Source organism: Phoca vitulina, unplaced genomic scaffold (assembly GCF_004348235.1).
Source record: "Phoca vitulina isolate PV1807 unplaced genomic scaffold, GSC_HSeal_1.0 scaffold64, whole genome shotgun sequence".
Taxonomy (NCBI): domain Eukaryota; kingdom Metazoa; phylum Chordata; class Mammalia; order Carnivora; family Phocidae; genus Phoca; species Phoca vitulina.
In genome coordinates, this window is record NW_022589767.1 from 1,407,208 (window position 1) to 1,431,989 (window position 24,782).

General features: G+C 37.2%; 1 protein-coding gene across 1 annotated transcript in view; it reads right to left on the reverse strand.

The window, feature by feature from the left end:
* LRP6 (LDL receptor related protein 6) overlaps positions 1-24,782 on the reverse strand; it is a 181,164-nt gene that overhangs the window by 147,720 nt on the left and 8,662 nt on the right. Inside the window, exon 2 of the mRNA XM_032391785.1 lies at positions 9,483-9,876. Coding sequence (XP_032247676.1) covers positions 9,483-9,876 — 394 coding nt within the window. The remainder of the gene's footprint in view (positions 1-9,482; positions 9,877-24,782) is intronic.

Sequence of the window (24,782 nt, forward strand, 5' to 3'; positions counted from 1 at the left end):
GGTGGCTCAGTCGTTAAGCGTCTGCCTTCGGCTCAGGTCATGATCCCGGGGTCCTGGGATCGAGTCCCACATCGGGCTCCCTGCTCGGCGGGAAGCCTGCTTCTCCCTCTCCCACTCCCCTGCTTGTGTTCCCTCTCTCGCTGTGTCTCTCTCTGTCAAATAAATAAAATCTTTAAAAAAAAAAGAGAGTGGCTGATGAACTATGGTACATTCATACAATAGAATACTACCATCATTGCAAAAAAGAATGAGAAAGAGATCTATGGAATGATATTCAGGATGTATTGTTAAGTAAAAAAAAGAGAAAATGCAAAAGAGCACTTTAGTATGTTACTCTTTCATGTAAGAAAAAAGAGAATATAAGAAAACACTCATGTATTAGTTCATTTGTGCGATTTTCAAGAAGGAGGCGCCTGGGTGGCTCAGTCGTTAAGCGTCTGCCTTCGGCTCAGGTCATGATCCCAGGGTCCTGGGATCGAGCCCCACATCGGGCTCCCTGCTCGGCGGGAAGCCTGCTTCTCCCTCTCCCACTCCCCCTGCTTGTGTTCCCTCTCTCGCTGTCTCTCTCTGTCAAATAAATAAATCTTTAAAAAAAAAAAAGGATTTCAAGAGGATAAAACCAAAAATTAATGAAAGTAAGGTAACTATAAATAAGAGGGAACAGACAAGAAAGAAAGGGAGAATAGGACCAGGGTAGAAGGGATGGGGATGAAGGACACTACTCAGAATATAACTTATGTCATCTCTAACTCTTAAAAACGTGGCAATTGTTTCACATAACTCCAATATAAATCAATACTTAGAATCAGCTAGGATATTGGGAGAGATATTCAAAATGAATACAAACCATGACAAATGTATTATAAATGAATAATATAGCCACACTGCAACAGATAAGAAAGAAATTACCTAAATAAATTTGGAAAACTGTATTTTGACTCTGCAGATAGTAGTTTCATAGTATTGTATTCTAGACAGTAAATTTGTTGCTCATAAGAGTACAGGTTAGCAATTCTGAAACCCTTGCACGCTAGGTTTGCACAAAACATATGACAATATACTGTATATTTGATAAATATTTGATATTTATATTCATAAACCAGGTTTCTAACTATCAAAGAATTGACCAAAAAAGAAAAGGGACAAGACTATAATGTAATATTGTGGTGGTGGATTGGAACTGGATTATGATGGAGATATCAACATGAACTCATATTTTTTTAATATATAGATAAAGATGAAAACACACAGCACTACGTGTATGTGTACACATCCATGTATTTCCTAACTATGTCTAGGGCTTAAAAGTAATGAAAACTGGGGCGCCTGAGTGGCTCAGTCGTTAAGCGTCTGCCTTCGGCTAGGGTCGTGATCCCAGGGTCCTGGGATTGAGCCCCGCATCGGGCTCCCTACTCTGCGGGAAGCCTGCTTCTCCCTCTCCCACTCCCTCTGCTGTGTTCCCTCTTTCGCTGTGTCTGTCTCTGTCAAATAAATAAATAAAATCTTAAAAAAAAAAAAAATTAATGAAAACCTAGTAGCAAAGACCCCCACACCTAGCTTCCAAATCTTAGTTTCTAAATACCAATAAAAGGAGACAGAGCTCCTTGGAGAAATGGTTGATTCCAAGCATGAAGCAGAAAAAGGACGAGTCTGAAACATCTGCTGTCAGCCCATAAAAAAACTACTTAAAAAATGATGAGGGCCTATCAAAAGGACACAGGAACAAACTTGAAGGAGTTCCCAATGGCCAAATCTGTGACAGCTTGAGCAAGAAATGATGACAGTAATGGTCTATAATCTATAGAATAAAAGAAATGCCCATGAGTCCATACTAATATAAATAACAATATATAAATAAGTGCAAAGGACAAGACAGCTCTTCATTAAAATAGAATTTAACTAAAAATACATGTGGGAGGAGCAATGGAACTAGAAAAATCACCATGTGGCAAACACCATAGCAATAACTGTTGCAGGCAAACACCATCAAAGAATGCTTAAATTAGTGGATAAAAGTATAATGAGAAACAAGATAATTGCATAACTTCCAATATTTATTACAAGGAAAAAATAGTAAACACAGTTTAAAAAAAACTCTGGCAAACACTGTAAGTAAGTAATCAAATGTAACATCACCAGTATCCACATCATGTACACCCTGTTGATAATGATGTTCTGAGAAAAGCACATATCACTTCTGTGGTATTCTTGCCAAAAAAGTATAACCTTAATCAAATCATAAGAAAACATCAGACAAACCCAAAGTGGGAGACATTCTACAAAATGACTGGCCAGTAATCTTCAAAAGGTCAAGGTTACATAGGCAAAAACTGCTAAAATGTCCCAGACAGGAAAGACGACAGAGATAACAACTAAATGCAATATGGGATCCTAGACCAGAAAAAGGACACTAGTAGGAAAATTGGAGAAATTTAAATATGGTATACAGATAGTTAATAACATTATATTAACATTAATTTCTTAGTCTAGATAACTGTTCTATGGTTAAATAAAATGTTAATATTAACAGATGCTGGGTGAAAATTATACTATGTATAGTATACTTTAGAACTATGTACTTTTATATCATTACCTATTTTATATCTATATTATCTATTTTATTATCTATTATATTATCTTATATATATTATATACATATCTACATATATAATATATATGTACTATTATATTATATATTACCTATTTTATATCTATATTATCTATCTTATATTATCTTATATTATATTAATTAATTATATAACATATATTATCTTATATTAAAGAACTATGTACTATTTTTCTAACTTTTTTCTAAGTCTAAAATTATTGATACACTATTCTACTTTCATGTAAGCTGACATTTTCTCATCATAAGTCTTTTAAAAGAGGGGCACAAAGAACTTCTAGAAGAGCAAAATATAGTCACTGATATTAAAAATTCAACGGATTCATTAAGCTGCAAAATTAAGCACACCTGAGGAAAGAATTAGTTATCTGGAAGACAAGTGAAAAAATAAACCACATAGTAGCCAAGAGAGATAGAGAGACGATATGAAAGCAAGATTAAGAGGCATGGAGCACAAAATTAGACAGTCCATCATACATCAAACAGGAGTTCCAAGGGAATCTAAGAATGATGAAGGAAAAGTAAGAAATAATGCATAATTTGTTTCTAGAACTACTGGATAACAATAATGATTAGATTCTACAAACACGAATTCTAAGCAGGATAAATAAAAATAGAGCCACATCTAGACACAGGGTAGGAAAAGCTGCAAAATATCAAAACCAGAAAACAACAACAACAAAGTATTTACAAAGCGACAATAATTAGGAAATACCAGACTTCTCACAGCAACAAGAAAATCATCATACCCTCCAACAACTGAGTGAAAATAACTATCACCCAGATTCTATCATCAACTAATTATCATCCAAGAATCAGGGTAAATTAAACACATTTTCAGATGAAGACCAAGAGTTTACTATTAAGCAACTTTTGCTGAAAGGAATATTCAAGAACATACTTTAAGCGAAGGAAACTGAACCCAAATGGATTAAGTGGATGCAAAAAGCAATGGTAAAATAAGAAACTGATACAGTGAGTAAATCTAAAAACAAAGAATTTACAAAATGTTCCTTTAAATAAAGCTATCACGTTGCATTTTTAAAGTAATTCAATTTGCAAAACAAAACACATTGCTTCAGCAAGATACTTTTCATGAAGAAAAAAGCACCAAATGTGGAACTGGAAAATCTCAACTAAGAATCTGGCTGTCTCTTATTTTAGTCAAGGCCTTGATTTTCTTCAGCCACAAAGTGAAGGCATTTAGCTATAAGATCCTCAAGATTCCCTATCAGTTCTAGGATTTAATCGGTAGAAAATAGGCTTCCCCAGTTTACCAAGACATTTTTCAAAACTGTTAAGTTGTTGAGAGTTTGGAGCAAGATCCTTCATACACAGAACCAGTGCTTTTAAAGCAAAGTCCAGTATGAAGCTTTATATTTTGGGATAATTGGCTATCTGCTTCTATGCAAAAGCTATGGAAATTGATATAATCTCAGGGAAAGAATAAAGAAAATGATGTACTTTATTTAAACCGTTCCATATTTCAAGAGCTAATGAAGAAGGAAGGAAAGGGTGGTCCAAGTGGTAGGAAAACCAAACAGTATAAAAATCAGGAAGTCTTAAGAGAAAAATTTCTAAAAGGAATACAATATCAATATTAAACGTTGCAAAAAAATACTAAAGACAATCATTTTAGGGGCACCTGGTGGCTCAATCGGTTGAGCGTCTGCCTTCGGCTCAGGTCATGATCCCAGGGTCCTGGGATCAAGCCCCACGTTGGGCTCCCTGCTCAAGGGGAGTCTGCTTCTCCCTCTGCCTCTCCCGCTGGCTTGTGCGTGCACGCTCTCTAATAAATAAATAAAATCTTAAAAAAAAAAAAAAAGACAACCATTTTATTCCTATTTCACAAATTAGCTATCTGGCAAACTCCTTCCAAAATCTTAAAGGCTCAATGGCACAAATACTTGGTGCCAGTCAAAACTAATTTAACTACATTTCTAAAGAGCCAGTCACAGTGGAATACAGCAAGGGTACATAAGATCACCAAAATACAGAGAGCCAATACTCAGTTAAAGGTATCCTATTCTTGAATCTCACAAAATTTCATTCTTCTTTCTGCTAAGGCTGAATTAAAAGGTCAGTGCTGCAAGCAAGGAAAGCTTTTATTTAAAAAGCAAAGCTATTAAGAGACAGGGCTAGGTAAAGTCATTAGTTATACTACAAATATTCCCTTTCAATGTTCCTTCAATAAAAGTGGGCCTGGAGATATGGGACATAAAAAAACTTGACTACATAATTACAACTCAGTCTAAGACAGGGTAATAGATATCACTAGATACAAAGAACTAAAAATTGGATGAGGGTTAAGACGTTTTTTAAGTAAAGGGAAAAACCCTACACTAACATTTGAGAATATACATATATACACACACTTACTTATTCTTAAAAAATTGTTCGTTCGTTTGTTTTTCCATTTTCAAGGGCCTTGAATCATATCCCAGAGGCTGGTAAAGCCAAGCCACTAATCCAGGAAGTCTGGATTAGTGGCTTTTCTAACACATTGCTCTTAAATTTGGGATAATCTCAAAAACCCCACCTCTAAACTATATTGAATCTATATAATCTGTCTGAAAGTAACTGGCTACAGTTTTCATTCTTCAAACAAAAAGAATCTTCTGACATTTTGAAGTATTTTCTAATTTACATCCAGTGGAATCAGCAAACTGGTTTTAGGGGTCAAACAGCCATAAAAAGAGGTTGAGTATGATGACCTATACAATAAGGGCAGTAGAAACAAAATTTTAAGAATCTGTTCCGCAGAAACACATTCTAAGTGTAGCATACCTAAATTAGGGACTTGTATAATGTCCATAATGTGTAACTGTAAAATAAAAATTTAAAAATCGATATACTTATTTAAATACCTCACTTTTTAAACTTAATTTCAAAACTAAAAGGCATCCTCATTTTAGAGATGAGAAAACTGAAGTCCAAAAGAATGAAGTGACTTGCTGGTAAATAAGAGAGCTAGATGTGACATAAAACAAGCTCTATTATCTTGAAAACTTGAGTTGAAAAAACTAAAAATCTTAAATATGTTTTAAATAAACAACTGTAATCAAAACCATACTGGGGTAGAATTCATGAGATAATGCTAAAATTTGTATTTGCTTAGAAAACACTTTCTCCTCTAACAAGGAAAACTAACAGGATTATGAAAGAAAGTATAAGGTCCAGTCACTCAAAAAATATTTATTGAACACCGTTATGTGGTAGGAATGATTTTAGTCATCTGGAACACACCAGTGTAGAAAATACCTCTAAACATACTCGGGAAATTATACATTATTTATTCCATTGAGTTAGTTCTGCAAGCATTTTTAAAGCAGAACTCTAGTGTTATAAATATTATTCTTAAAGATGATAAAAATGTATTTTAAAAATAAGTATCTTTCAAAGCTGTTTAGTATGAATTCACTTCAGACTGAATCACTAAAGTTTAACTTTTTAAAAAAATATCCAAAAGAATTTGGAATAGGAACAGATCCTTAACAAACAAAAACCCCTTAAAACTACTTTATTTGTACCTGAAACAGGGGCCCTCAACATCACTAAGAGTAGTACAGTAGTTGTGGAACAGACTAAGAAACTCCACAAGTAGAGCAGCCAAATAGTCAGGAATTACCTTCTCACTATAAGGATACTGCTTCCTATAACTATGGTTATTCACTCCTGGAACAATTTCTAGACACACGTTTTCCTGTTCCTTATTCTGAATTCTACACTGCCATCACTCAAAAGAAAAAAAAAATCTCAGACTAACAGAGGCCAAATTTAGGGAGGGAAATAAAAATCTTCCTTCAGTCTAAATGGACTGATTACACAAAGAACTCCATACATCCGAAAGCACACAGATGTCTGCACTAGTTCCCAGGGCTCAAACAATACTGGTCATTCAATAGCTTTCCTTTTACATAAGCTGATGTGAGAGAGTTCAGTCAGCTCTTCTGAACCTTATAACCCAGGATACTGGAACTCTGATAAAGCCTACATTTTTCTTCAGCACTGTTTTCATGTACTTTCTCTGGAAAGTAAACTTCATTTCTCCCCGCAAAAATAAATCTGGAAATCATCTCTTCTGTTTGATAAGTGATGTACTCAATCTAAAATTACTTTTCCAGTAAAACCACATAAATCTAAGATCAACACCGAAGACTGACAGAATATATTTTTAAATGCATGAGTTTAAAATATAATTTTACACTCCATCATGCTAAATACCAAAATGTATACATACCATTTGGCTGCATTCTATTTATTTTCAGTTGTGTAATTTTAAAAATAGCCATATGACACATAACTTTCCAAAAATTAAAAAAGATTTTAAGAAGGGGGGGAGAGGGGAAATTTACACACACATTCATACACATAAGCAACACAAACCACAAACATCAAAAATAATGAAAAAAATATTTCACTGTTTGACCAAAACTTAAGGCCTCAGGAAAAATAGTGTTCAATGATCATCCCTTAGAAGCTTAAATACTACTTTCTACCTTCAAAGCACACTTTTATTGATTCTTCCAGTAATATTCTTGATCAGCTGAGTCTCTGGCAGTTTCCCACCTTCAACACTAGGAAGTTTCATGGGTAAACTAAAGCCACAGAAACTCTAATGCACACTTTTATTGATTCTTCCAGTAATATTCTTGATCAGCTGAGTCTCTGGCAGTTTCTCACCTTCAATACTGGGAAGTTTCATGGGTAAACTAAAGCCACAGAAACTCTAATGTATTTTTTAATAATATGGTAAACTTACTTCCTAAGACACTTATCAGACCTGACACCCAGAAGTAAAGCTCATTAGTTTAGGGCACGAAATGAGAATGATTCATTTAATCATTAGATGATTAGATCCTGAACAGTCAAGAATTACCTATAAATTCAACTCCCTTGAATATGTACTATCATAAAATCATTATCACTTGTAGAAATGATTTAGATGCTGCTCTGGAATTGTGGTAATCAAGCAATTTTATCCACCCATCCTCCTTAGGAGCTCTTGTGGCTCTTCCAATTCCCTTTAACACTCTTCCTCTCTCCACATACATACTATATAATACAAATAAACATGCTTTTGAAGAAGGAAAAGTTCTCTCATCCAAGTTTTCTGTCCTTAGACTGTAAATCCTTAAAGATATTCCCCCTCTCTCCCCAACAAGAGTACAAAAAGCAGAGCTCTGAACATACTATTTAAAAGACAGTTGGCTAAATTGCCATCATCGCCCTTACAGTTATAAGATTAAATTTGTCAAAAACAATTTTTTTAAGAAATATTTCTCTTGGGGCGCCTGGGTGGCTCAGTCAGTTAAGCGTCTGTCTTCGGCTCAAGTCATGATCCCGGTGTCCTGGGATCGAGCCCCACACTCAGGGGGGAGCCTGCTTCTCCATCTCCCTCTGCCTGCCTGTCTGCCTACTTGTAATCTCTCTCTCTCTCTCTCTCTGTCAAATAAATAAATAAAATCTTAAAAAAAAAAATTTCTCTTTTCTCCAAAGTACTATTCCCTAATGACCACTGAAAGCAGCAAAACCCCGTGTTCTATAAAGCAGTAACCTCACAAACATTTCAACACTCTCTGCGACTCAAACTTTGTTGGCAAAACACAGATTCCATTTCTCAAAAATATCTTGCAAGTTCTCAACAACCAAATTTTTCATCAGTACAGTTTACTGCATATCCAACATCTCTGACCTCCTCCTTGGGACAGTCAACCCTTTTTCCTACCACGAGACCCACTATATTTTCTGATGCTTTATTAAAAGACCATCTGACTTTAGCAGATACTTCTTAATGCCCCTCTAAAAAATATATAATTTTTTATATATTATATAAATTATACATATGTGTGTTCCAGAACTTCTCACCCTAAAGTTTCACTATACTGTTGCCCACATTATCTTTCATGGGCAGACAAATCTTTTAATTTTCCTACAACATGGCATCTTCTTTAAACTTTGTCACCAAATAAGGCCTGATATCAAGACAAAGGAACACATAAACATTTCTTTCATTTTTCCTCACGTTCTATTACATACTATTAATCCACTCCCTTCTATAAATGTGTTTTAAAGCATTCCAACATACTTGAAAGTCAAAGAAAACAAAGTGTTAAAATGGTTATTTGCAGGTTACTTATCTTTACATTTTAAACAATTATGAGTAACTCATTTCAGGTTAATGTTTAGTTATCTACCATGACAGACTCTGGCATAACAACATATTCAATAAACAAGTATCAAGGAATGGTATATAGCAGAAGTGAAGCATAGTAACATGACACAGTTCACATTTTCTAATGGGATTTACCCATAGCTTTAAGCTTCCCTTCTCATTAGAAAATAAACCTTTACAGCAAATATATGCTTAACTAACTAGAAATGAGTTCTTTAACAACTTAATTTTTATTTTTCATTCAATACTGACGTATTAAATAATACTTCAGAGTTTAATAAAAAGATACTAGTATAACAAAATGCATATACACTAACAGTTGTAAGATCGGTAAGATTTTTTTATGTTGTCTTGAGCTATCAAATACTTGTTAGGTCTTCATCCCTTCTTCTCTGCCTTCTAATTATCCTCTCATAATTATTAAATGCAGAAAACAAACCAAGAACTCTATGTATGGCTATCCCATAAGTGATGTTAGAAACACAATATTACAATATTTACAGAAACATCTTACTTTAAGACCACAACATAATTTCCCACGTTCAAGTCTACCTGACAAAGAAGCTCAAAGAATCTAAAATTTGGTTTTTGATCTTTCTTTACTCTTGGGGTTGGGGGGGTTGTCTATGCTAGCAGACAGAAAACAGATGAAATAGGCTTTGTACATTGCACAAAACTTACCCACTTGAAGGATCTAAGGCAATAGCTCTGGGTTGATCCAACTCTTGCCAAAATAAAACTTTTCGTAAAGATCCATCTAAATTAGAAACTTCAATCCGATTTGTTTCAGAATCTGTCCAGTATAATTTTTCTCCAAGCCAATCACATGCCAGCCCATCAGGGGACAATAATCCAGAGACAACAACATTCTGTACACTCTCAGTTTTGTTAAACTCTGTTCGTTTAATGGCTTCTTCGCTGACATCACTCCAGTATATCAAGCCATGACCAAACACAAAGTCCACCGCAGCTGCATCCTCCAAGCCTCCAACTACAATCGTAGCATTCTCTTTGCCATTTGTAGCATCAACCAATCGCAAGTCCCGTCTGTTTGCATAAAGCAACAAAGGGGCCGCTAGAACAAAAAAAGAAAAATATGTAAGTAAAAAGAAAGGAAATGTAATGGTTCCTATAAACTGAGTTTCAAATCAGCATTAGTGAACAAATACTATCAAAAATAAGAGTAAATGAATCTTCTATAGAAGACTGTCTTAAAGTCTTCACAAACAAAATACTATTTTTGCAGCATTTAAATACAAAAAGTTGCAAGAGCAAAGAAATAATTCTACTCGGACAGTCTTTTCTTATGAAAACAGTTTGTCACATAAAATTAAAAAGTTTGGCCATACCAAGAATTCACAAGGATATGGAGCCAGTGGAACACTCACACTCTACTTGGGGGGAATGTAAATGGTGCGGCCACTTTGGAAAAGAGTTTGACAGTTTCTTAAAAGGTTAAACATACATCCTAGCATATGATCCAGCCATTCCATGCCTAGGTATTTACTCAAGAGAAATAAAAGCATATGTCAATACAAAGACCTATACATAAATGTTCATAGCAGCTTGTATGAAATAAGGCCAAACTGGGATCAACACAAATGTCATCAACAAACTAATGGATGAACAAACTGTGATATATCCATACAATACAAAGTAATGAACTATTTGTACATGTAACATGGACTCTCATATAACATGTGAATCTCAAAATAATGCAGAGTGAAAGAAGTCAGATCAAAAAAAAAAGTACAGATTGAATGACTCCATTTATATAAAATTTTAGAAAATTCAAATTATTGTGACAGCAAGCAGATCAGTGGTTGTCTGGAGGTGGACAAAGAGGGTAAAAAAGAACAGGGATTATACAGGAAGAGATTATAAAGAGGCATGAGGAAACTTGTGGGTAACAGGTATATTATGTCTACGAGGATGGTTCGTGAGAGGTATATATATCAAAACTTATTAAATACACTTTCCATATGCACATTTTATTGTATTATCAACAATATCTTAATAAACCTGTTAAATAATCTGGCAGACATAGTTCTTGACACAACTATTTTATTCCGTTTCACATTATTATCAGAATGACCTCTGAATAAGACCTAATATCAAAACTAAATAGAAAGCCTATCCTAAAGAAGTAATATTAAACTTTGAGAAGGCTGAAGCTGTTAGGATTGAACTTGTATAAATTCTATGGTTTTGGGAGTTTTCAAGTATCTATTCCAAGTTCCTGACATTTACTTTCCTGACATCATTAGTAATTAAAGATCTAGAGTACAACTTTCCAAAAGAACTTTCTAGGATGATAGAAATACACTCTCCACTGGGCAATACAGTATCCACTGGCCACATGCTAGGGAGCACTTAAAATGTGGCTACTGTGACTGAGAAATTAAATCTTTAATTTTATTTAACCTTAATTCATTTAAATTTAAATAGACAACCGGTCATATTGAATAGCACAGATCTAAAGGCTGCGATGAAGAATACAAATGAGGGAAGGAAAAATAATACCAGAGTTATGCAATAATGTACATGATCTTCTCTCACAATTACTTAACTAAAAGTCTAAAACTGTGTCATCCAAAGGCAATACCAAGTACCATTTAAAAGTAATCACTATCTCTTTTTTAAGAAATTAATTTCAAAAAAATTAAGGTGCTCAAAAAAGTATAAAGAAAAAAAGTGATGTTCATCCAGTTTATGGATTATGGCTGCCAAGTGGTTGTCATCTAGAAGCATAACATTAATTTCTCTACTACCTAAGCTTAAATCCATCTGTCTTAGTCAAAAACAAACAGGTAGATAGCTTTTTAAAAAAGTGACTAAGAGCCCTGTCTGCTTATTCCGTATATCTAATACTGCTATTGGCAAATTAATAAATTTCCCTCACAGATTCACTTTTAACTAATTTCAAGGCTTCATTCATCACAACGATTTATCAGTACTCAGTGTCTTATATTGAGCCCTTCATGCTATGAGCCAATTTTAAAAATCAGGAAAAAGGTCTCTATTAGTTAAGGGCACAATGCTAAGTACTAAACAGGGCTAAGCAACTGCCTGAGAGCAGTTACAATTTAAAATCCAAGAGTGATAATAATCTATTATTTATTGAGCACCTTTCTTTATGGCACTATCCTTGGAAAACTGTGTGCCAAACCTGTATGTGGCATCAGGTATTAGCTACATCTGTTAAGTCTGTTTATGACTTTCAAGTCAAACATTAACATTTCTACTGAACATTTAGTCTACAAAATCCAAAGAACCTTTCTGATCATTTAAGACCTCAAAAGCCTTCTAAGTACAAGGGGATAAAAAAAGGGCTGGGATGAGGGGACGAGTTAACTTCTTTTAATTTAGCAGTACTACTTATAATTAAGATTTCTAAGGGACTATTCGTAGGGGTGCCTGGCTGGCTCAGTCAGTAGAGCATGTGACTCTTGATCTCGGTGTTATGAGTTTGGAGCCCCATGTTGGGTGTGGAGATTACTTTAAAATCTTTTTTTAAAAAAATAAAGAAAGAACACTATGTAAACCTACTAACTATTAAAAGGAAATCCCAGGGTTCACCCTAACCACCTTTCTGATACTTGAATAACTTTATACAATATTACAACCAATAGATATTGGTACCAATAGATATTCAGCAATATATTAAATGGGATATCTGAAAGGTATAATTTGATTGGTAATATTGTTTTAATCTATGAAAGAAATACACTGGATCCACACACACACACCCCTAGTTATAGCATATATGCCATGCATTCCGTTAACTTTCATTCCAAAGAGCTTACCTTCTAACTTCCGAATAGCCAGATAACCCAAATATCTGCCAACATATCCCTTCAGTGGAACCCGCACAGGTGCTTAGGAATCCTCATTTTCCTTTATTAACTTCCTACCAAACTTTCTCTAGTAGCCTTTCTAAACTTTTTCTGCTTTCCTGAAGACAAATTCCATGCTTTGAATCCTCCCATCTCGGATCATCTCCTAAAATAATCTCAGTGAGGCAGGGAGCAAGGTAAATGTCATTATCCCCAACATCTTAATTTAAACTTCTCAAAAATCTCTATATATCCCACCTATCCTCCTTTATCTTGTCCTCAGTCTCAAATGACAAGTTACCTTTTCTCCCTTTTATGGTTAAAGCAATACTTTGATTCAGTCTCCCTACTTCCTCTCTGCAACTTTGCTCTATGGATTATTCCCTATTTCTTGTATCTTCAATGGCTCCTGCCAAGTCCCTGCTATCAAAAAAACTTTGTTCTATTAACACTAACCTTGCTACCACCGAGAGAATTATATTTCTCCTAACCACAAAATCTTACAATATTGAATACACTTCATACCATCTTAGTCTAACTTAGACTAACTTCCCATCTATCACTCAACTAAAACTGCTCTCTCCAAGTCTCCAGAAGCACACAAATCCAATGGTCTTTTCTCCGTCCTTATTTTTGACCTCTATGTAGCATTCAACAATGTTGACCATATCCCTACCTATGTAGAATTCTCCTTATACTACACTGTTATTCTTGTTTTTCTGGTCATGCTTCATCTGCCTTTTAGTTTCAAATCCTCCTCCCACTTCTCAAATATGGGTATCCCCAAGATTCTCTCTTGTTCCAGAAATGCAAAGTACAGAAGAGAACATTTGCAAGTTCACCTGGTCAACTCTATTCAGGTAATTTTCGAATCATCATCATCTCCAACCTAACCTTTAGTACTGCACCTGTAACTTCTTGTTGGCCATCTCTTCCATCCATTAAATTAAATTCATAACCTCCCCCACAACCTGCCAAAAAAAATATCTTCAAGAGTCAATGGTACCAATTTCCTAATCTTATAGGTACACAGTGGATCCCTCTTTGACACCTCCCTTTTCCCCCAGTCTGCCAAATACTGTCTTGCTGACTCTTCTTTAGCATGTCCTTAAATCTGCCTCTTTTCCATTTTCAGAACCACTATCCTACTCTAGACCTTCATGACCTTATGCCTAAACTACCTTAATAGTAAGTGATCTCAACACTCTCCCATCCATTTTCCACTTCTAATACTTCTACTTTATCCAACTCAAAAAGCTTTCTGATTTCCTTTGCCTAAAATAAAAAGCCTCAATACTTCAGGACACCACCAGGTGACTTCTACCTAAGACTCTAACTTAATTTTATAGCCTCTGCATCATACAAACTGGTTTGGAACACACTGACTGTGAGCACATCATACTACATCACCACAGTGTATTCATTTTGCTGCCCACTCCATACTTCCCTCACATTATCCCAACAAGCAAGTTCTTCAAGGCCAGATTCAAATCTTATCTATTCCATGAATCTTCCCAATTGCTTCAGTTTTCCTTCTGAAAAGGTGGAGCTCTTACAGTCTTTACCACTTTTTTGATATTAGCATTTTCAAAAATAGATTTTCTACTTCAACTAGGATCTCTGCCCCTTGGGAACAGGAGCAATATAACTAAGTTTATCCCCAATATCTAGAAAGAGTTCACTGCCTTACAGACATATGGTAAATCTACTAATATCTAAAAGGAATTCTCCAGAACCTGATCTAACAATATATTTGTCATAAACCCAAAAGGATTTTACATTAATTCTGGCCAAGTGTTCACAAATGCCCATTACTTACCTATTGACTTGTTCAAAGTTTAGTCAAGCTTATCTCCTCCCCACAGACCCCTAAACTTTAGCTAGCTCTCAGCTTAAGCAAAACAACACAGAACATCCTCTCTTAAGGACTCATTCTGAGTATAAGGTGACCACAGGAAAAAAAAACATCTGTTAAACTACCATGGTCATATCATCTCCTAACCCCCACCAGCTTATCCCACTCTCCCACAAAGATCCTGCTGGCACTTCAAGAGAAAAGTCTTTCTGTGTTTGATTTTGAGATACCAACATATCTTGTGGTCAGAGCATTCTACCTATTACAATAACCTTTTCGAATAATCTCCCTGACTGAGTAGGGATTTATTTTTGACATTTGTATGGTGACATGACTTGGATGAGGACTGGACTTCACACACACCATTCCCACCTTGATAATGCTATTTAAATTCCTCTCCTGTCCAGAGATTCATGTTATCTTTCCTTAAGTTCAACTCTTGAACCAGTGCTCCAGACATCTAGTCTGTTGCAACATGGTACTTTGATATTTTCCGGCAAAGAAACTTTTTTCTTTGGCTCTTTGAGAATCACACCCTGACTCTTGAGTAGGAATATTCCCAGCTAGAGGGGGGAAAGGTGGCGGAGGAGTAGGGGACCCTATTTCAACTGGTCCCCGGAATTGAGCTGGATATCTACCAGACCACTCTGAGCACCCACGAAACCAGCCTGAGATGTAAGAAGATCTGGATCTCTACAAACAGAATATCACAGGCGGTTGGTTTTGAGGTACGAAGCGAAGAGCCATGATTCTGCGGGCAGATATCGGAGGATAAACGGCAGCGGGAGGGTGCCTGGCCGTGGGGATCCTGCACCGCCGGTGAGTGACAGCCTCACGCGCTGCAGACGGGGCACAGACTCGCAGACCGGTAACGTCGGGAAAGAACTTTAGGGCAGCCCCCGGGGTGGAAAACCAGACCGGCGGGGTTGCGCGCACGCGAACCGCAGCCCCCTGGACAGAAACCCGGAGCTACAGTCGCGCACACGCGAACTGCAGCCTCCGAGACGGAAACCCGGTGCGCCGGGTCCCGCCGGTGAACTGCAACCCCCGGGGTGGAAACCCCAAGCTGCGGAGTTGCGCGCACGCGAACTGCAGTTCCCGGGACAGAACCCCAAGCGGCGGAGTCGCGCCCGTGCGCGAACTGGGAGCGGCTGGCGGTTTTAGAAGCACAAAGGGCAGAGACGTGCCCCGACCTGGAGGCAGGACTGGGAGCGCTGCGGAGGGGCGCACAACCCAGGACGCTGCAGTTTATAGCAGCAGGGACAAAAATGGAGACGGTGTGGCCTGGAGAGCTCACTGAAGAACAGACTGCGGCCTCTCTGCTCTGAGGCAGAGGGTTGGAAACGGTCTCTTCTGCTCTGACTCGCGGAAGAGACGCAGAAAGCCGCCAGGGAAAAGCGCCACAGAACAAAAGCCCCAAAGACTGATTCCCACTGAGCCCATCCCCCGCCACAGGGGTGCAGGGCAACTCCGCCCAAACAGGGTTGCCTGAGTAACAGCGCGGCAGGCCCCTCCCGCAGAAGACAGGCTGGGAAAACAAGAGGCCAGCAACCCTAAGGTCCCAAGAAAACAGGTGCATCTTGCTTGGGTTCTGGTCAATGATTTGGACTCTATACATTCCCTCAAACACCCATCAACAGAATGACTAGGAGGAGGAGCCCCCAAAACAGAAAAGACTCAGAAATTATGACTTCTGCTGCAGATTTACAAATGGATGGAGATATAACCAAGATGTTGGAGATGGAATTCAGGCTAGCAATCGTGAAGACAATGGCTAGAATGGAGAAATCAATTAATGGCAACATAGAGTCTCTAAGGAATATTCCCAGCTATTCTATCTTCCCTTGACTCCTCCAGTGGAGATTACAGTGGGAATTTCCTTGGCTCATCACAAGGGAATACAGGCACACCTCATTCTATTGCACTTCACTCTATTGCACCTCACAAATACTGCATTTTTTACAAATTAAAGGTCTGTGGCAAACCTGCATCAAGCAAGTCTATTGGTGCCATTTTTCCAACCGCATTTGCTCACTTCACGTACGTATTTCACATTATGGTAATTCTTCCAATATTTCTAACATTTTCATTATTGTTTTATTTGTTATGGTAATCTTTGATCATTGATCTTCAATGCTACTACTCCAATTATTTTAGGGCACCACAAAACTGTACCCATGTAAGACAACCAAATTGACAAATGTTTTCTGTGTTCTGACTGTTCTACCAACTAGACATTCCCCTGTGTCTCTCCCTCTCCGCAGGCCCCTGTATTCCCTGAGACACAGCAATACTGAAATGAGGCCAATGAATAACCCTACAATGGCCCCTAAGTGTTCAAGTGAAAGTAAGAGTCACAGATCTCTCACTTTAAATCAAAAGCTTGAAGTAATTAAGCTTAGTGAGGAAGGCATGTCAAAAGCTGAGATAGGCTGAAAGCTAGGCCTCTTGCACCAGTTAGCCAAGTTGTGAGTGCAAAGGGAAAGCTCTTGAAGGAAATTAAAAGGGAAAGATGAAGGGGGGGAATCGGAGGGGGGATGAACCATGAGGGACTATGGACTCTGAGAAACAAACTGAGGGTTTTAGAGGGGAGGGGGATGGGGGGATGGGTTAGCCCAGTGATGGGTATTAAGGAGGGCATGTATTGCATGGAGCACTGGGTGTTATAAGCAAAAAATGAATCATGATATACTACATCAAAAACTAACGATGTAATGTACGGTGACTAACATAATAAAATAAAATTTTAAAAAAATAAAATTAAAAAAAAAAGTGCTATTCCAGTGAAGATTCAAATGATAAGAAAGCACAACAGCCTTATTGATGATATGGAAAAAGTTTTAGTGGTCTAGATAGATCAAACCAGCCACAACATTCCCTTAAGCCAAACCCTAACCCAAAGCAAGGCCCAAGCTCTCTTCAATTCTATGAAGGCTGAGAGAAGTGAGGAAGCTGCAGAAAAGTTTGAAGCTAGCAGACGTTGGTTCATGAGGTTTAAAGAAAGAAGCCATCTCTGTAACAAAAAAAGTGCAAGGTAAAGCAGCAAGTACTAATACAGAAGCAGAAGCAAGTTATTCAGAAGATCTAGCTAAGATAATTAAGGAAGGTGGCTACACTAAACAACACATTTTCAACGCAAACAAAACCACCTTATATTGGAAAAAGATGCCACCTAGAACTTCCACAGCTGGAGAGAAGTCAATTCCTGGCTTCAAAATGTCAAAGGACAGACTGAGTCTCTTGTTAGGGGCTAATGCAGCTGGTGACTCTAAGTTGAAACCAATGCTCATTCACCATTCTGAAAATCCTAGGGTGCTTAAGAATTATGCTAAATCTACTCTGCCTGCTCTGTAAATGGAACAGCAAAGCCTGGATGACAACACATCTGTTTATAACATGGTTTACTGAATGTTTTAAACCCAATGTTGAGACCCACTTCTCAGAAAAAAAAAATGCCTTTCAAAATATTACTGCTCGTTGACAATGCACCTGTCACCGAAGAGGTCTGATGGAGATGTCCACCAAGATTAATGCTGTTTTCATGCCTGCTAATACAACATCCATTCTGCAGCCCACAAAGCAAGGAGTAATTTCAACTTTCAAGTCTTATTATTTAAGTAATATATTTTATAAGGCTACAGCTATCATAGACAGTGATTCCTCTGATGAACCTGGGCAAAGTAAATTGAAAACCTTCTGGAAAGGATTCACCATTCTAGATGCCACTTTTCCGTGAATCATGGAAAGAGATCAAAATATCAACATTAACAAGAGTTTGGATTCCAACCCATATGGATGACTTTTAGAGGTTCAAGACTTCAGCAGAGAAAGTAACTGCAGATGTGATGGAAATAATAAGAAAATTAGAAGTGGAACCTAAAGATGTGACTGAATTGCTGCAATCTCATGATAAAGCCTGAACAGCTGAGGAGTTGCTTCTTACAGATGAGCAAAGAAAGTGGTTTCTTGAGATGGAATCCACTCCTGGTGAAGATGCTATGAAGACTTTTGAAATGACAACAAAGGATTTAGAATATTACATCAACTTAGTTGATGAAGTAGCAGCAGGCTTTGAGAGGACTGACTTCAATTTTTAAAGAAACTGTACTATACGTAAAATGCTATCAAATGGCATCACATGCTACAGAGAAATCGCTCATGAAAGGAAGAGTCAATCGATGCAACAAACTTCATTGTTTTCTATTTCAAGAAATTGCCACAGCCACCCCAACCTTCAGCAACCATCAACCTGATCAGTCAGCAGCCATGAACATCAATGCAAGACCCTCCACCAGCAAAAAGAGTACAACTTGATGAAAGCTCAGAATATAGTCAGCATTTTTTAGCAATAAAATATTTTTAAATTTAGGCATATGTGTTGTTTTTTAGACATAATACTAATGCACACTTAAAAGACTATAGTACAGTGTAAACATAACTTTTATATGAACTAGGAAACTAAAAATTCATTTGACTTGCCTTGTCGCAATATTCATTTAACTATGGTGGTCTGGAAGCAAACCCGCAGTATCTGCACGGTACGCTTGTACTCTTTCCCAGCTCTTTTGAACTCTTATTTCTGATTTAATCATTTAATCCCATAAGTAACTCTCATTCTGTTGAGCACCATTCCTCTTCTCCCATTGACTGCATGCTTCACCATTATAGCACTAACTCAACTCAGTATCTTCAAAAATGGCAAAACTTTACTAGAGACAATTTAGAACTTCAATGTCCTCCTTGCAAAACTTGGGACCTCCCCAAACTGGCTCAGCTAAAACCTCTCCTTTCCCAATACCCTCTGCTCTTCCTTTGTCCTTTTTACCACCCTCAACCTTCCTGTCAGTTCTCTTGAATCCTTTAATACCCCAATCTCCTCCAACCCTCTATCTACCATATCAGACCCTTCCCTTCTCACTCCAAACCCTCAACTCCCTATAGTCACCTGAGCTTTAAGCCTCCCTTTTCCCTACTAGAGACTCATGAGGGGCTCTCAGGGACCTGAGTTAAAAATATGAACTGGAGGGGCACCTGGGTGGCTCAGTTAACTGTCTGCCTTTAGCTCAGGTCGTGATCCCAGGACCCTGGGACAGAGTCCCACAACAGGCTCCCTGCTCAGTGGGAAGCCTGCTTCTCTCTCTCCCTTTCCCTCTGCCTCTCCCCTCCACTTGTGCATGCTTTCTCTCTCAAATAAATAAAATCTTAAAAAAAAAAAAAAAAAAAAACTATGGTAAATTAATTCACGGGTATTTATTAAATACCAAAGTCATTTCTAATTAAGACAGAACAATAAAGCATAAGCATTTCAAGTTTATACTTTTTTTACCGTCTTACTTTTATGGTACCAAGCAGCTATATATATTTGAGTTTATTTATAGGCATATTCATTTTTGCCATATTGAGAAGTGTACAGCTATAAAAAGTTGTAAGATGTATATTCATAAGCTCTGCCAGTCTACTGCAAAATGATGGTGCATGACTGTTCACAGTTATGCAACTCCATTTTCTCTGTAAAATAGCAGTAATTTATAAGTCATAATCTTATATTTAAAAGAGACTCTACCAGGAGAAATAGTGACAGAAAAGAACAACTCTGTATAGGGATATGTATAATGTGTTTTTATTAAGAAAAAGAAAATAATCCCAAAGTAAAATGACTAATTTTTCCAGAATAGAGAGAACAAGATGTAGGACAAAACCTGAATGGATATAAAACGTTATAAAAAGTTGGGGCTCCTGGGTGGCTCAGTCATTAAGCGTCTGCCTTCAGTTCAGGTCATGATCCCGGGGTCCTGGGATCAAGCCCTGCATCAGGCTCCCTGCTCTGCGGGAAGCCTGCTTCTCCCTCTCCCACTCCCCCTGCTTGTGTTCCCTCTCTCGCTGTGTCTCTCTCTGTCAAATAAATAAATAAAATCTTAAAAAAAAAAAAAAAAGGTTATAAAAAGTTTATGAAAAAGAAATTTTTTTGTTGTGGTCAAAGCTGGCTAAGATCTGATGCATTTATTTTGTAAGAGTTTTGAAAAGTGCTTTAGTATCAAATATTACTTGCACAAAACAAAAATTTGATCTTCTATTAAATGACAAAATTTTCTTGAGTCGTTGGTCTGCTCTTAATAAAGAAGTTATAAGGGGCGCCTGGGTGGTGCAGTCGGTTAAGTGTCTGCTCCTGGTTTTGGCTCGGGTCATGATCTCAGGGTTTTGAGATGGGAGTCCCACATTGGGCTCCATGTGGAATCTGCTTGAGATTCTCCTTCTCCCATTGTGCTCTCTCTAAAATAAATAAATAAATCTTAAATGAATAAAGATTATAAAAGGTTTTTCTTTGCCTTCTGAGTACTCTCCCCAGAAGGCAAAAACTCTGTCTTATCAGAATTTCCAGTGCTTGAAATTGACTTTATCATTACCTTGATTGTTTAAAAAAAGTCTTCTCACTTTTGAAAGAGCTATGGTTCATCATGTTCCTTCCTATGTTTACTTTAAATAAAATTTTTTGACACTTTGGTAAAATAGGTAGCCAAGTATTTCTTCTCACTGACCCATGATCCTATTTAACCAAATGTTCAAATCTCTAAATCTCCTGACAACTTCTGACATTCTGCCTTTTCAAAATCAAATCCTAAATGATGTATGTTGCCCCATGACTATTATTGAAATTTCCCAAAGGGTTCCTGGGAATCCAAAAAGAATTTCTTCTTTCACCTTGTAAAGAGAGGTATTAAAAATAATTAGATTGGGGTGCCTGGGTGGCTCAGTTGGTTAAACCTCTGCCTTCAGCTCAGGTCATGATCCATCCCAGGGTCCTAGGATCGAGCCACGCATTGGGCTCCTTGTTCAGTGGGAAGTCTGCTTCTCCCTCTCCCCTGCTTGTGCTCTCTCTCAAATAAATAAATAAATAAAATCTTTTTAAAAAATAATAATTAGGTTTACTTGATCAATGTTATGATTTGCATGGGAAGCACTGTCAAAATCAGAAGTGATGCTTACCCTTCCTAGGTTAAATCTATATGAGTAAAATATTATTATTACTTCAGAAGTTATATGAAGTCCAGAAATTTATCAATACTCTCACCGTCCATGATATGTTTCTATTTATCAGGAGTCCTGGTGCTGCTCTGCCTAATATTAGATAACAATACTGTTGTATCATCACTGATAATTTCAGTTATATATATTTTTTTATGTTAACTTGGTCATATACAGCATATCTGAATATACTATATTCTACCAGATAGGCCAGTGTTTCTCAATCAGAATTCTCATCACTTACTTACAGAATTTTATTATACAAATATTTAGGACTTATTCCAGACTTACTAAAATTTTTTACTTAATAATCTTGATATATTCTTTTGGTTGTTTTTGGTTCCCTTCCCACCCTGCTCCACCACCACCCCTTCCTAATCTTGATATATTCTTGATGTGCTCTAACTATATGTTTGATAGGACATATGGCTCAGGATTATTATATATTTTATGGTTTTATTCTCTGCAAAGATCATATACATTTATACACATAAATTAGATATAATATCCACTCTTCTTTAAAATAAGGTTAATTATTATGCTTATAGATATTTTGTCTAAAACTTTTTTGGATTGAACTGACTTTGGTTTGCAGGCCACAAAACAACCAAATTTCCTCATCACTCACATTATGTTTTATAACAAACTCTCAACAGATCTTTCACTTTTAAAATGATCAGTAGTGGGGCACCTGGCTGGCTCAGTTGGTAGAGCAGATGACTCTTGATCTCAGGGTCACGAGTGTGAGCCCCACACTGGGCACGGAGATTATTTAATTTAAAAATTAATCAACTAATTAAATTATCAAGAGTAACTTAATCACTACCATTTTACGTCTTTTGTCATCTACAGGTAAGTTTTTTGGTTTTATTCTGATGCTTCTCTGAAAGTGCTTGCAAATCAGCTATAAGCTAGAGTGTTCATCTTCAACAACAAAAAAAAACTGTTGAAAAAGGACTATACTGGGTACTCTTGGGCTTCTGATGGCATCACTTAAATAATTTTGAGACTATACCAGTGGACTAAGTCAGGATTTCCAAAAAGCTAGTGGGGAAGCAGATAGATTCATAAGACTACTAACCCAAGATCTAGCCGAACAAGAATTAATTAATAGGACAGAATAAACTGATGAAGGATGATTACGAGCTTTATTTAAGATACTGCTGATGCTTTAATGTTCTATTTTCTGGATATAAAGAACTCTTTTTTCTTTTACGTTATCTGTAACTCCTTAATGATTTAAAAGCAGAATATGCTTTTGTAAACAGAAATAAAACATCTTTTTCTCCCTGCCTGACTCTTCCATAATTCAAAAACTTTTATTGTGTATTCTTATTTTCATAGCAATATAAATATTTGCACAGGTTCAATAAGAGTCTGTCCCCTAGGTGGAAACATTGGTTATGCAACTGAGGCTTTGACTGGAATGCCATATTTGAAAGCAGTGCTCATTTAATTAAATACGACCAGACAGTTTTAAGGAGCTATAGCTGACTTCATGAAGCCAGTGCTCACAGTTCTCTTAGGAAAACTAGACTGGTACCTGGCCTAAAGTTCCTAGCCTCGCAGGTGAAGTAAGCAAGATCACTTCCAGGCAGGCCCAGGAACTCTAGGCTATGTTTGAGAACCTCAAGAATTCACCAGAATCTCTAAGTACTACAAGTGAAACCTGATAGTGAATTCTTGACTTGGCTTCCTTGGCTTCAAGAGGCTTTTTTAAAAGTGAAATCCAGGGGCACCTGGTAGGTGCAGTCGGTTAAGCATCCAACTCTTGCTTTCAGCTCAGGTTGTGATCTCAGGGTCATGAGACCAAGCCTTATGTAGGCTCCTTGCTCAGCGTGGAGTCTGCTTGGGTTTCTCTCAAGGAGAGAGGGGGAACTCTCTTTCTCAAATAAATAAATCTTTTAAAGCCATTGGGACTACACCAGAATCACTTTTGCACAGCAAAGGAAACCATCAACAAAACAAAAAGGCAACCTACTGAATGGGAGAAGGTATTTGCAAATCATTTATCTGATAAGGGATTAATATCCAAAATACATAACAAACTTATACAATTCAATGCCAAAAAAACAATCTGATTAAAAAATGAGTAGAGGACATGAAGAGACATTTTTCCAAAGAAGACATATGGATGGCCAAGAGACATATGAAACAATGCTCAACATCATTAATCAACAGAGAAATGCAAATCAAAACCACAATGAGATGTCACCTCACACCAGTCAAAATGACTATTATTAAAAAGACAAGAAACAAGTGTTGGCAAGGATGTGGAAAAAAAGGAACATCATGCACTGTTTTTGGGAATGTAAACTGGTGCAACCACTGTGGAAAACAGCATGGAGTTTCCTCAAAAAATTAAAAACAGAAATACCATATGATCCAGTAATTTCACTGTGGGTATTTACCCAAAGAAAACAAAAACATTAATTCAAAAAGACATATGCACCCTTATGTTTACTGCAGTGTAACTTATTAATAGCCAAAATATGGAAGCAACCCAAGTATCCATCAATAGATAAATGGATGAAGATGTGGTGTGTGCGCACGCACGCACGCACACACACACACACACACAATGGACTATTACTCTACCATAAAAAAGAATGAAATCTTACTATCTGTGACATCACAGAGAGACCTGGAGGGTAGGGTATTAAGCTAAATAAAATAAGTCAAACAAAGACACATACGATTTCATTCATATGTGGAATCCAAAAAAACAAAACAAATTTAAAAAGCCAGACTATTAAATACAAAGAACAAGTTGGTGGTTGCCAGAGGGAAGGTGAGTGGGGGGATGAGGAAAAATGAAGGAAATTAAGAGGTACAAACTCCCACTTATAAAATAAATAAGTCACAGCGGTGATAAGGACAGCACAGGAAATACAGCCAATAATACTGCAGTAACACTGTACAGCGATGGAGGAGGACTACACTCATCATGATGAGCACTGAGTAATGTACAGAACTGTCAAATCACTATATAGTGTACACCTGAAACTAACGTAACACTGCACGTCAATTATACTTTAATAATCATTTTTTCTTCAAGTCCAATCCAAGATTCCTTACAAAAACGTTCAGCAGGGGCGCCTGGGTGGCTCAGTCAGTTAAGTGTCTGCCTTCAGCTCAGGTCGTGATCCCGGACTCCCGTGATCGAGCCCTGCATTGGGCTCCCTGCTCCGCGGGAAGCCTGCTTCTCCCTCTCCCACTCCCCCTGCTTGTGTTCCCTCTCTCATTGTCTCTCTCTGTCAAATAAAT